Below are 12,673 nucleotides of genomic sequence, written 5' to 3' on the forward strand. Positions count from 1 at the left end.
CAGGGTGGTTTGGAGGGATCTGTCCCCTGCCTTCAGTGCAGCATGGCCAGGCGCTGCCCAGCTCCCCAGGGGCTCATCCAGCTCCTGGCAGGTGCTGGGTGCGTGGAGCTGGACCCGGCTCATTCCCCCTCCGTCCTGTGTCCCAGCAGGCTGAGCAGGATATCTGCGTACGAACAGCTGTGGGACTCCACCAGGCAGAAGGTAGAGCTGGGGCTCAGGACACCTGCAGCGTCCCAGTGCCTTCAGCCCAAACCCCCATGTCAGGGAGCTGGGCTGGGGCAGAGCCACAGCCGTGGTGGCACTGGGACCGCTGGCCATGCTGGTGGGCCTGGCCTGGGCAGTGGTGATGGGGAGGGGGTGTCCTCCCCACCCTGGTGGCTCTGAGCACCATGGTCGTAGCGGGAGGGCTCCGGAACGATGTGAAGCCCTGCCACGTGGCCCCAGGCTGCGGGGTGGAGGGAACAGAGCTGGGGTAGGTGGGGATGACCCCCCCCACCCCGCACCACCCCACGCTCAGTGTTTTCAGGGCCGGGGGAAAGCTGGGTGGCCAGCAGCGAAGACCCCCTGCAGCTTCTCTTCGCTGGGAAGGAGGTCCAGGTGAGAGTGACAGGGACATGGGCATCAAGGGGACAAGAGTCCCTGGGGAACCAGACAGGAGCAGGGGCCTCTGTCCCAGCTACCTGCCACGCTCGGGACCCTGATGGGTGCTGAGGTCTTGGGCTGATCCTGCCCTACACCTCTATGGGCCCCTCTCTTGTGGGGGGCTCCTGGGGATTACTAGATTGCAGGGGAAGGGAGGGGGGGTCTCCCCCCACCCCTGCCTGTGCCAGGCTTTCTAAGCCACCCCTGCCATCTCCATCCCACTGTGCCCAGTCCCTCCTTTACCCTGCACTGGTCATACTGGGATGGGGGAAAGCTGAACATTATCACCCTCCCTCCCTTGTGCCAGGACAGCTTCCTGACTATCGATGATGTCTTCCACTTGGATGCAGGACAGGTATCCTTCTTCTGCGCCCCTGTCCCCAGCCAGATAAGGCAGGGACATGCTGGCCCAAGCTGTGGGCTGGGGCACCCAGCTGTGGTCCTGGGGGCACTGGGCACCGCTGCTGGCTCCTCAGGTGTACAGGCAGTGCTGGGGACCTGGGGCTTGGTCCTATGTGTGGGTCTGCTGGTGTTTCTCACCCCTTCCCCATTTCCTCTTGGGTGCTGTGCCGTGGCTGCCATGCTGTCTGTGCCTTACTGCCCGTGCCGTGCTCTCTCTGGTGTGCTGTGCACCACTGTGCCATGCCATCTGTGCCATGTCGTGCCATGTATGCTGTGCATCTACGCTGTGCCATCCATACTGGGCTATCTGTGCTGTGCTACCCGTGTCATACCATCAGCCTTGTGCTGGGCCCGATCCATGCCAATGCCCTCTGTGCTGGCCATCTGCACTGTGCTGTCCGTGCCAGGCCATGCTGGCTGTGCCATGCCGGCTGTGCCATGCCTTCCCTACTCTGCTGGCTACATCTGTCCTCCCAGGAGAAGGTCCTGGAGTTGGCAAGACCACAGCTGGCCCTGGTTCCCCTTGGCTACAGCATGTCCCTTCTGCTGTGGGACCCCCATGGCCCTGGGACCCAGCTACCCTTCCAGAGCATCATCTGGCAGGTGAGGGCACAGGGCATGGCAGGGGAGAGGTGACAGTGCAACTGCACAGTGCTGGGCTCCTGGATTGTCCAGCTGACCCCGGTCCTGCTGGTATGGGTGTGAGACCCAGCCACGGGTGCCAAGAACCAATGGCTCCCAGCTTGACCAGCTTGTCCCCAGGTGATTGACACCATCTTCCAAGAACTGGAGGCTTTGGGGGGCGATGCGCAGAGCCTGCAAACGGTCAGCCTGGTCCAGGTAGGGTAGGAGCAGGGCTGGCCACGATGCCCTGGGGTGGGGGCTCCCCTTCCCTCTCTGCAACTGGCCAGACCCTGCTGTGCCAAGGGGCATATGTTGCCCCAGTACTGGAATCCAGTCCCCTATGCTGGAGGGTGACTGGGGGCTGGAGACCTTTGGATCCCAGGTTTTCTCACCTCTTCGCAGGACTTCCCAGGCATGGGAAGCCTTGGCTGCCCACAGGGTGTCTCCCAGGCTCCAGCAGCATGGTGGGAACAGAGGAGCCCTCTAACACCTTCCTGCCCACCTCATGGCTGGGCTTTTTCTGCCAGCCACTGCTCCCTGTGGCCTGAAGGTCCCTCTGGTGTGTCCTTGGTTGGCACAAGAGCGATGCCAGCTCCTGCCACTGGGCTGGGCCCTGCCCTTTGGCTCCGGGATGCTGCCAGGGACTTGCCAATCTCCACACAGGACTTGGACGTTCCCAGGACTCTGCCTTTCCCTGGCCCTGGGGCTGAAAAACCTGGGAGTGACCCTGAGACCTCTCCCTTCTCAGCCTTACCTGTGCCTGGCCACGAACAGCCTGCGTCCCCAGTGAGTGTGGGATGCCAGCAGCCCCCTCTTCCTGCCCCTCTGCCTAACGCAGCCCCATTCCAGGTCTGCGCCCATGACAAAGCCTGGGACCTGCTCCGTCCTAACGGCCGAGCCCTGCAAGTGATGGATGTTGCACCCCTGGGCCTGTAGGTACCTGATGCTCCATGGTTGGGCAGGTACTCCTGGGGGGCTGGTACCCCAACATCAAGCGTGGGGCTGGGCAGGGAACATAGTGCCCAGGCAGAGGATGGCCAGGGGTATCCCTCCGGGAACCCAGGCATGCAGGAGGTGGGTGGACATGGCCGTCCTCACTCGCTCTTGTCTCCCTCTGCTTCCAGGATTGTGGAGGAGGCAACAGAAATTGCCGTGCCTGATGCCCAAGCCGCCATCAGCGTCTACACGTGGGGGCTGGGTGCCATCCCGGCACTGTTCCAGGGGTGTGCACAGCAGCCCCCCGCAGACGGGTGCTCAGCCACGCAGGGGTGAGGGATTCGGCAGATATCCCACAGGGTCGGGAAGGATCGGGCCACGGGGCACTGGGGCTGGCTCCGGCCACTGCTACAGCCCCACTCCTGCGCTGGCCTCTCCCTAGTGCCGGCAGCCTCTTCACTCTCATCGTGGAGCGGGAGCTGGAGGGCGGCAGGCACCAGCGCTCGGCCCTCAGGATCCTGGCACCCGGTGGGGCCATTGGGCCCTGCCCCAAGCCGTACGTACTGCAGCTGCACTTCTGCACTGGGGCTGAGCCACGTCCCCTCCAGCACCCCTGCTGCGGGGTTGGGGGGGATTTGGTACCCGGAGGTGAAGCAGGAGGGACCCTGACACACCAGCCAAGGGAGCCAAGGGGGTCCCACCGCCTCTTGGGGACGTGGGCTTGCTCCCAGAGCGGCCAACCCATCCTTGGGCTGCCACGGGTCGGGGCTCAGCCTGCCCGATGCGTGGGTCCCACCCTCATCCCTCTCCTGGGGCGTCTCTCGCCCCACATTCAGGGCACTGGCTGCCAGCCACCCCCCACCTGACACTGGCTGCTTGCCCTGGATCGTCGAGCGGATGCTGGAGGGGAACAGCCTGACGTTCCTGCTGCTGTGTGTCACGCTGCCAGGTAGCCCCTCGGACTGGGACGCCGCTTTGGGGTGCCCCCTCCCTGAAGTTTCCCCCCATCCCGCCCCACACCTGGCACTTGGTGCCTGGGCGCTGCCCGGGGATACCCGCAGTTGTCGGAAGCTGGACACCAGCTTTACTCATCCCCATCAGCCCCAACCCCAGGCCAGGCACTGGGACGTCCCTGTGTTGGTGGACCCCCATGGCCCCTGCCCAGGGCTTGCTGCTCTCCCAGACACCTCCAGAGAAGAGATTCTGGCGGCCCTGCAGCTGGCCAAGCGGGTGAAGGGGCTGGCCAAGACGATCTCAGCCACATTCTGGGACCCTGTGCAAGAGGTCGCGGCATGTCGGAGGGAGATCCGAGGGCTGCGGATGGAGCTGCTGGCTGGAGCTGGCCTCCCTGAGCAGAAGATGGCTGTGGCCCAGCTGCGGAGAGCCCTGCGGGAGCTGCAGGTGGGGGAATGCCCCTGGCCACCAGATGGGACCAGGATGGCACCGATACCCCTCCGGTTGGATGAGATCCGGGCTCCATCCTGGTGTCAAGACCCTTGTCTGGCACTGAGGGCAGGGGCTGGGGGCTGCCTGCTGGGGGGGGGAGACAGTGGGGGTGGGATGTGTCTCTGGAGCTTTGCCATGCCTGGAGGTCTCCAGCACCCCAGCAAGGACCCCCAGCCCCTTTTTCCAGGTGCTGAAGAGCCAAGGGTGGGAGAAGCAGCAGGCAGCGGCCGAGGTGCTCAGGACAAGCCAGATGCATCAGCCCAGTGACAAGGTGGGCACAGGTCAGGCTGCGGCCCCCCCATCCAGGGACAACCCAGGTGCAGGAGAAGCCCTGAATCCTGGCCACGTCCCCATAACATCTCCTCCTGCTCCCACAGGACCGGGTCTCCACAGGAAATACAGCACTGGGCCAGCAGCCTGGGACCCAGACGCCCCCGACCAGTGCCAGCCTGGAGCCAGCAGGTCGGGAGCGTGGGGACAGGCACACACCCCATGCCTGGGTGGCTGACATGTGGGCACGGAGCGTCACTTTACATGGTGGGAAAAAGCTTCGCTCGGGCTGGAAGAGGCCTCAGTCCTTCATTTAAACTGCTTTCTTCAGCCACAGCATGTCACGGTCATTCTCCTTCTCTTTCCCCACCCAGGACCGGGTGTCAGTGTGAGCAGCCGGGGAGGGGAGAGCCAAGCCCCGGCGAGCGCAGGGCAGGGTCCGCCGGAGGAGTCCTCACCGAGCGAAGCACCACAGCCGTGGCCAATGACCAGGGGTGACACAGTGAGTGGGAACCCACTGGGTCCCTGCCTGCTGCTCCTGGGAAGGAGCAGTGCCCAGGGCCTGCAGCCCTCTGCACCAGCAGCACTGGGTCCCCCAGATGCTGTCCAAGCCTGCTCTGCCCTCTGCCAGGCAGGGAGCTGGCGCCAGCCGTGCCCGTCCCTGGAGGTCCAGTACGCCCTGGCCAAGGCGCAGAGGCAGCGGCTGCGAGCTCAGCACTGCCTGCTCCTCCAGCGAGAGCTTGGGGATGGGGCAGTGCCAGGCCAGGAGGCGAGCAGAGAGGTGGGCACCCGGATCTCCTTCCCTGGCACTGCTCTCCCAGGGCAGGGTAGCCCCAAGGGAGCAAAGACACCCCAGAGCTGCCCTGTCCTCGTCCCTGTCCCCCACAGTGGGATGCAGTTCGCTGGCAAAAGGAGGTGGCCACGCTGGGCCTGAGCCTGGAGGCAGCACGGAGGGAGCGGGAGGCAGCCGAGTGGGACCTGGAGGCCTTGCTGCAGAGCCACCGGCAGGAGATGCAGGCCTGCAGGGAGCACCTGCTGCAGGTTGGCAGGGAGGGCTGGGGATGCACCTTCAGGCTGCCAGGGCTGTGCCAGGTAGCCCCAGGCATCCCTGCAGGTGCTTCAGGACCAGCAGCGCCTGGCAGAGGAGCAGAGGGAAGCCCTGGACCATAGGCACCGGGTGCTGCTGCAGGAGGTGCTCTGGGACGCCGTGGAGCTTGCCGCGCACAATCAGCGGTTGCGGGACACCAGATGGCTGGGCTCGGCCGATGCCGCCACACAGACACCCTGAGCCAGCATCCCAGGGTGGTGGGGACAGCTGCCCTGGCAGGCAGGCAGGACGGGGTCCCTGCAGACCCCTGCCACCTCAACCCCCCCTCCCTGGAGCGAGCCACCAGCCCTGATGCCAGGCGACTGGCCGGCCCCAGCTACAGCCGTTCCACAGGGCAAGGCCTCCTGTCCTGCCTGCCGAGAGCTGCTCCCTGAAGAAACCTGGCCCCAGGGAGGGTGCTTCCTGGCAGAAGCAGGGGAGCGCTTCACCCCTCTGCCCCCAAGGGAAAAACCCTGCTCTGCTGCTGGGCACCTGCCTGCAGGAGCGTGGGCTCAGGCACAGCCCTGCAACAGGAGCAGAGTGGGCACGGTGAGAAGGCTGGTGGCTCCCCAGCTGCTGCCATGTGGAATAAAGTGGGTGCCCTTCACCAATGAGTGTTGTCAGGCTCGGACATGCCCCTGGCCCCCAAACCTCTGCCAAGCGCAACAGATGCCTTCCTGCAGGGAGGACAGACACACGCATGCTGTTGAACCACAACTTTAATAATCCCAGCCAGAGCCAGCAGTGACTTCTGCCTGCCAGGAACTCACTAGCTGCAGCATTGGTACAAATTTGGGTGCAGTCTCCCTTTTGGGGAGCAGGTGAAACAGTTCCCACATCCCCCCATTCCCCATCTGCTCCGCACAGAGCAGTGACACCATGTCTGAGAAGGGGAAATGGGGCCTAAGGACAGCAGCCCTTCAGCCAGGGGCTGGTGCAAGGGGTGGGCTGGAAAACTGCAGAGGTGGGAGAGATGCCCCCGGATGCAGTGCCGGGCTCTCCAGGCAGTAGCACCCAGCCTTGTGCAGATGGCTGCAGGAAACACCATCCACAGGAGTTGAAAGCGTGTCAGACCAACGCTGGCCTGGCAGCGATTGTGCAGCAGGGCTGCCTGCACACAGATGAGCTCGCAACACAGCGGAGCTAACCGCTGTAGGAGCATTTACAGGCTCTGGTGCAGGGAAGATGGGGGAAGCAGCTTGAGAGTATGAGACGCCACATGAACAAGGGGGTCAGGACGCACCCTTGAAGCTGGGCACACCTGATCGCACGGGAACCCTGTGGCACAGAGCCTGGCTAGGCTGGAGCAGGGCCCAGCTTCCCCTCTGGAAACAGGGACAGGGCGCTCTCATTCTGAGCACTACCCTCCGGGGGCTCCTTGCTAGTCGTGCATGCACTCACCAGTAACAACTCCCTGCAAACACCAGGGCGGGGAGGCCGACAGCCAAAGCACTGCTGTGCTTGTAACACCAGCCCCAGCACAAGCACTAAATACCCCTGAGGAACGACCAAAAGCTGCCCTGGTGCGCGCAGGGCAGGAAGGCAGCAGCTACGTGACGCCATAGTACAAGTGAACAGCAAGGCCGATGCATGAGACGGCAATGAAGAAGAGCAGGGTGAGCTGCAGATTGAAGAGGGTGACAGACAGGAGGGCGTTGACCAGGATAGAGCAGGAGATCACGAAGAGCCTGGTGATGTTACTGCTGTGCTTCATGACCACGGACATGATCAAACCGTTCAAGGCCTGGCTGACCACAATCACCAGCACCCAGGAGGAAAATCCCTCCAAGAAACCGCCCTCTGCACTGCTCCAGAAGTAGCCGATCAAGTTGAGCAGGACCCCAAAGAAGTAAAGGAAGAGGTTCTGAAGGCTGAGAGGCAGCGCCTGGGTTTTCAGGATGGCTTCTGTGTAGACAGCAGACAAGCCTGATATCAGGCAGTACACCGAGATCAGCAACAAGCCCACCAGCGTGATGTGCAGCTGCATCTTGGAGGGGCTGCCAGGGTCCTGCAGGCCGCCATAGCTGTAGCTCACCCCAGCAGCCACCAGCAGGAGAAGAGCCAGCCATTTGCGCATGCTGAGTCTTTGGCGCAGGAAGAGGCTGTAGAGGAGCGCGGTGGTGACGATCTTTAAGTTACTCAAGACCTGGTAGGTGCTGGGATCCATGAAGAGCTGCATGTGAACCACCAGGTTGTTGTTGGCAGCATACAGCAGGGCAGAGAGGGCGAAGGGGGCAATGTGGCGCCACGACACGGCGACTCCCAGCAGCTCCCGGTCCCAGGTCAGCAGGAACAGGAGGGAGAACACCAGCTTTGTCAGCTCGACAAGAACCACGACAGATGTGGAGCTGAAGGGGATTATCCCGTCCACCTTGCACTGGGTCAGGAGGGGAGCATGAGAGCCGTATATGGCTACAGACAAGACCAGCATCAGTCCCCACAGTCCCCTCCGGAGCACCCAGTTTGCAGAGCCAGCAGCATTACCAAACATTACCATTTTCAGGCGGTAGCCAGCAAGGGTGAGCTGCTATCAGTGCAGAGAGGCCAGACAGACTCGCACCCTAGAACATTCAAGAAGAGACCAAATACCATCAATTTAATGAGCCTGATTAAAACAGGATGTTACCTGCTACATTTCTGATGCAGTAGAAGAGAATGGTTTTGTCTTTTCTTAATGAAAGAACTACAAGCCTCCCCAGGAAGCCACACAAAGCATGTTCCTAGGGCAAAGCGTGTGCTCAATAGAAGGGCATACAGGTGGTGAGCGTCATGACATGCCACAGGCAGCCTTTCAATTTGCAGGGGCACAGGGAGAGAGCTGAGGGGGAAAGGCAGCTGGCAAACCATTGGCCACTGGTGCTTCCAAGCTACTGTGGTTTAGTGGAGTGATCACTGCTGCCACAATGCTCCAATAAATACCCCATAACCAGACCCGCTGATGTCTCGCAATGATGTGGTGTAAAGCCCTTTTCCAGTGGAGAAGAATGGTCTATGTGACGTGCCTCTGAAAGCCCTAGGAATCTTCTGCACCTGCTAACTAAGGAGTACTGTTCCTACAGTCACTGCTGCCAAAGGGCTCCTCACTAGTCCCGACCTTTTTTCAGCGAACTGAAATAGTCCCGGACTGTCTTTTCAACATTGGGAATGGCGTAGTTCTGAGCAGCGTATATTCCTGTGCAGGTCCCAGCCACGAATCCCAGGACGGCCGAGAAGCGAAGTTTGGCTACCAGGTAGCCTGCCAGGAAGCCTTTGAGAAAGGGCGAGGCCAGCAGAGAGCCATCCTGAGGAAAAGAGCAAAGAGTGAGGCCACGGGGCAGGGTGGGCTTGTGCAGGGAATGCAGAGCAGGGACGTGCCCCGGGGATTTTTTTAAATTTTTTTTTTTTACTAAGCCCCCTCAAGACGGGTGACTGGTCCGCCCCGAGACACACGGATCACCACACCGGCGGGGGAAGCGCGTTACCTGCCCCACGCCAGCGTGCACCTCGTCCTCCACCCTGCGCTGCAGGCTCTCCAGCTGGTCCTTCAAGAAGGCGAGGTCCTTCAGCTTGGGTAGAGGGTCCTGGGGGAGATACGTAGGCTGCTGACCGGCCCCCCAGGCAGCGCCCGGGGACAGGGAACCAGCCCAGCGCTCCCTCAGCCCCGGGTCGGGTCGGGTCGGGTCGGGTCGGGTCGGGTCGGGTCGGGTCCGTCCCGGCCCAGCCCGGCCCGCCGCACCGCCCCACTCACCTTATCGTCCGCCATCTTAGCGCAGGCGCTGCCCGCCGCGCAGGCGTCGCCCGCCGCTGATTGGGCCGCGACGATGCACGTGATCCCTGACGCACCTCGCCGCCGGCCCGCCCGGCGCCATTTTGAGACGGGGCGGGGGGTGGCTGGGTGGCTGCCGCCATGACGGCGTCGTCGTCGCTTCCCTCTTGAGGTCCGGCCCGGCTCCGGGGGCGGAGGCCGAGGCCGGTACCGAGCTCCGCAGAGTCAGCGGGAGCTCCGGGGCCGCTCCTGGGAGGGGCAGCTGAGCCTCACGGCTGCCCCCAGCGCGGTGCGGACTCCTCAGAGGGCCTGCTGGGGCCCAGCTGCCTTCCCAGCCTCCGGGGTGGGGTGGGGGGGCTCTGGCTGCTGCTGACGGGGCCCCGGGGGGCGGTGGCTGGTGCTGGGGAAGGAGAGCCACAGAGGAACTGTTTGGCCTGTCTGTGTGGGAGGGAAGGGTCTCAGTGGCCCTGGAGTGGGGCTGGGGTCGGGGCAAACTGCTTGTGCCTGCGGTCCAGCTGTGTCCCGGGTGGGTGGGAGCTGCTGGTAGGGTGTGTGTGCGTGCGTGTGGGCAAGTGCTGTTACTGTCCTGGGACAGCTGGGGCATAGGGGCCTTCAGCGCTAGATAGATGCGCACGCCTGTGTCTCTGTTCTCGGAGGTATCCGTTCGTGTGACTGTTACTGTTGCGAAGGTCCGAGTGTTGGCCCAGCATCCACCCTGGGCATCACGGGGCATTCCTTGCCCTGGCCTATCAAGCTGGCAGAGAGAAGTCCTGGTGGCTTGCCAGGCCTTGGCAGAGCATTTGTCAGAGCTCAGTGTTCGGGAGCCCCCTTGGCTCCATCCCAGAAGATGCTGCCGTGGTGCTGGGGTTGGCTGCAGTGTTGGAGTGGCCCCACGTATCATTGCCCCTCTGCTTTCCCCGCCTGCCCTCTTTCCCCGTGTCCTGATTTTAGCTGGGATAGAGTTACTTTTCTTTCTAGTAGCTGGTATAGTGTTGTGTTTTGGATTTAGGATGAGAATAATGTTGATAACTGATGTTTTCAGTTGTTGCTAAGTAGTGTTTATACGCAGCCAAGGATTTTTCAGCTTCCCATGCCCAGCCAGCAAGAAGGCTGGAGGGGCACAAGAAGCTGGGAGGGGACACAGCCAGGGCAGCTGACCCAAACTGGCCAAAGGGGTATTCCATACCATGTGACGTCATGCCTAGTATATAAACTGGGGGGAGTTGGCCTGGGGGGGGATCTCTGCTTGGGAGCTAACTGGGTGTTGGTCGGCGCATGGTGAGCAATTGCATTGTGCATCACTTGGTTTGTATATTGCAATCACTTCATTATTGTTATTTTTTTATTATTGTTGTTGTTATCATTATTATTTTCTTCCTTTCTGTTCTATTAAACTGTCTTTATCTCAACCCATGAGTTTTACCTTTTTTTTTTTCCCCCTGATTCTCCCCCCTCATCCCACTGGGTGGGGGGGAAGCAAGCGAGCGGCTGCGTGGTGCCTAGTTGCTGGCTGGGGTTAAACCACGACACCCCACCCAGGCAAAGCTCTGCCTTGGGGTTCCAGTCACACCCCAGTGGGACAGACACATCCTGACACTGAGTGTTTGTTTGTTTGTTTGGATCTGGGGAGGGAGCAGCAGAAGATGAGCAGGATGTCCTGTGAGGGGTGCAGGGAAGAAGTGATGGTGGGATGCTGCTGCCTTAGGTTTCTTGCCGGCTGGTGGAGGACAAGGTGCAGCATGGTGTGGGAGCAGCCTTCCCCTGCTAGCCCCGCAGGGACAGTTTTGGGAAGTAAAGATCACTGCAGGAGTGATCTTGTCTGCTGCACAGTAAGTGACAGAGAGACAGGAGCAGGCTGGGCCCAGCCTCTGGGTCACTGCCTTTCATCTTGCTCCCACTGCCTGAGCTGAACAGGGAGGTACTTGGGGTCCCTGATGATAGAAATCTCAGTCATCTTCTGTCCTTGTGCTTCATGCCTCTGAGTGTTGGGCCGTGGCTTTTTGGCGTAGCTCAGAAGTTAGCTGAGGTGACAGCAAGTTGTATGGAGCTGTGGCTGAAGGAATCACTTCTTGGTCTGTTTGCCTTTACCTGCAGTCTCCCAAAGATGCCGTGACCCGCTTGTGGGCAGGGACTGCTGTCAGAAGAGGGGATGTGAAGGAAAATGTCAAGGTATGAAATGGAGTGAAGGCAGCTGGGTGAGAGAGAGAAAGTCCAGAGCCGGGGTTTGAAGGAAGCACTGTCAAGGCTGGCAGGGCCCAGCTGTGACCCTGGACTGCCAGGACCTGCCCCTCTGCAGCCCCTCGACCCTCAGGGTCTGTTCCCTGGGACGACTGGGGACCGGCCTGAGGAGATCTCTGCTGGTTTGCCCGCAGCCGTGGCATGGGGGACCGTCTGGCACCTCGGTGCAGATGCGTGCCCTGAGGATGCTGGTGTCTTGCCGTGCTGGTGAGCAGAGGGCCACACGCCTTGGCTGATGTGCTCCTGCACAGCAGTGACATGGGACTTGGGCTGTCCTTCACAGCAGTGAGGATATTTTCCAAATGGATGAGCGTTTCTCCCTTGCCAGCCTAAGAGGGAGATGTTCCCTTGTGACTTGGGCTGCACCTGGCCAGTACGTGTTGCCTGTTGCAGGGTACCATGCCTTCAGGCCCACATGGGCCAGCTCTTGTGTCCCTAAGGGCCCTGCTGTATAAGTCTGTGGGAATGGATGCTGTAGGTGTGGATGGAGAAATAGGTGCCACAGAGGAAAAGTGCATGTTGAGACGCAGTCTGTGAAAGTCCCCCAGGAACTGAGGAGAGGCTGGGGGTTGGCAGTGGTTTTGAATCCATGGGAGCTGGTGAGTGTAGGACACCATGAGGCTTCTGGCACAGGTGAGCGTCAGCTGGGGGTTGTGTAACTTGGGCCGGGTACGTTGCACACAGCAGGATTTTATACAAGCATCTGATGAGAGAAGAGCCGCTGAGGGATGTTGCGAGCACCTTCCTGGTGGGCACTGGTGTGTCAGTGCAACGCTCTGCTCCGGGGAGCAGCTTGGGTTGGCCTCCAGGTGCTGCTGCCTGAGTGGGTGTGAGTGACCCTGTGAGTCAGTGACGGTACTGTGGGGCTGGTTATCTGTGGTTGGTACCAGCTTGAGTCCGTTAATAGCAAATGCTTAACAGTCTTCTAATGGATCTTCTTAGAGGTCTTCTAGTAAATACCAACTCTGACTTGATCCCTTTTCAGGCAAAAGGGACTTTACACCACTTGAGCACCCCTCCATGTCCCCCTCAGAGGGGGAGCACTAGAAAGCTGCAGAGCTGGGGGCCCCTCTCCATCTGTGTATGCCATGGTGCCTCCAGGCACTCCAGGCCAGCAGAGAAAAGCCAAGGGCCACCAAAGGCAACCCCCCAAATGTAGCCAACAGTTGTCAATGTGTGTGTGCAATCCTCGTACCGCCAGAGCAGGTCAGGGGGGTGTTGACCCCATAGGGCTGGCCAGGATGAGTGTGCTGTCCCCTCAGCCCGTGCAGGAGATGGGGCAG

General features: G+C 61.2%; 3 protein-coding genes across 5 annotated transcripts; 1 reads left to right on the plus strand and 2 right to left on the minus strand.

Moving 5' to 3' along the window:
• Positions 1 to 147: 147 nt before the first annotated feature.
• LOC128154893 (uncharacterized) lies at positions 148 to 5,999 on the plus strand. Of its 3 annotated transcripts, none has more exons than XM_052816088.1 (14): positions 148 to 201; positions 527 to 597; positions 950 to 997; positions 1,522 to 1,647; positions 1,807 to 2,600; positions 2,793 to 2,936; positions 3,047 to 3,160; positions 3,441 to 4,005; positions 4,238 to 4,321; positions 4,428 to 4,587; positions 4,695 to 4,822; positions 4,952 to 5,101; positions 5,209 to 5,361; positions 5,435 to 5,999. In XM_052816088.1, the coding sequence occupies exons 5-14, from the start codon at positions 2,083 to 2,085 to the stop codon at positions 5,606 to 5,608; spliced, it is 2,190 nt and encodes a 729-aa protein (XP_052672048.1). In that variant the 5' UTR covers positions 148 to 201; positions 527 to 597; positions 950 to 997; positions 1,522 to 1,647; positions 1,807 to 2,082; the 3' UTR covers positions 5,609 to 5,999. The 3 variants fall into 3 exon arrangements, with proteins under 3 accessions (XP_052672048.1, XP_052672049.1, XP_052672047.1); XM_052816089.1 differs by having other exon boundaries at positions 3,441 to 3,553; positions 3,788 to 4,005; positions 4,695 to 5,101; XM_052816087.1 differs by having other exon boundaries at positions 4,695 to 5,101.
• A 109-nt stretch (positions 6,000 to 6,108) lies between these two features.
• On the minus strand, positions 6,109 to 8,646 carry LOC128154894 (probable UDP-sugar transporter protein SLC35A4). The gene is made up of 2 exons (XM_052816091.1): positions 8,502 to 8,646; positions 6,109 to 7,968 (listed from the first exon to the last, which is right to left on the minus strand). The coding sequence occupies exon 2, from the start codon at positions 7,902 to 7,904 to the stop codon at positions 6,957 to 6,959; it is 948 nt and encodes a 315-aa protein (XP_052672051.1). The 5' UTR covers positions 7,905 to 7,968; positions 8,502 to 8,646; the 3' UTR covers positions 6,109 to 6,956.
• On the minus strand, positions 7,977 to 9,224 carry LOC128154895 (SLC35A4 upstream open reading frame protein-like). The gene is made up of 3 exons (XM_052816092.1): positions 9,135 to 9,224; positions 8,869 to 8,967; positions 7,977 to 8,688 (listed from the first exon to the last, which is right to left on the minus strand). The coding sequence occupies exons 1-3, from the start codon at positions 9,147 to 9,149 to the stop codon at positions 8,491 to 8,493; spliced, it is 312 nt and encodes a 103-aa protein (XP_052672052.1). The 5' UTR covers positions 9,150 to 9,224; the 3' UTR covers positions 7,977 to 8,490.
• Between the last annotated feature and the right edge of the window lie 3,449 nt (positions 9,225 to 12,673).

This window comes from Harpia harpyja, chromosome 20 (assembly GCF_026419915.1).
Source record: "Harpia harpyja isolate bHarHar1 chromosome 20, bHarHar1 primary haplotype, whole genome shotgun sequence".
Classification (NCBI taxonomy): Eukaryota; Metazoa; Chordata; class Aves; order Accipitriformes; family Accipitridae; genus Harpia; species Harpia harpyja.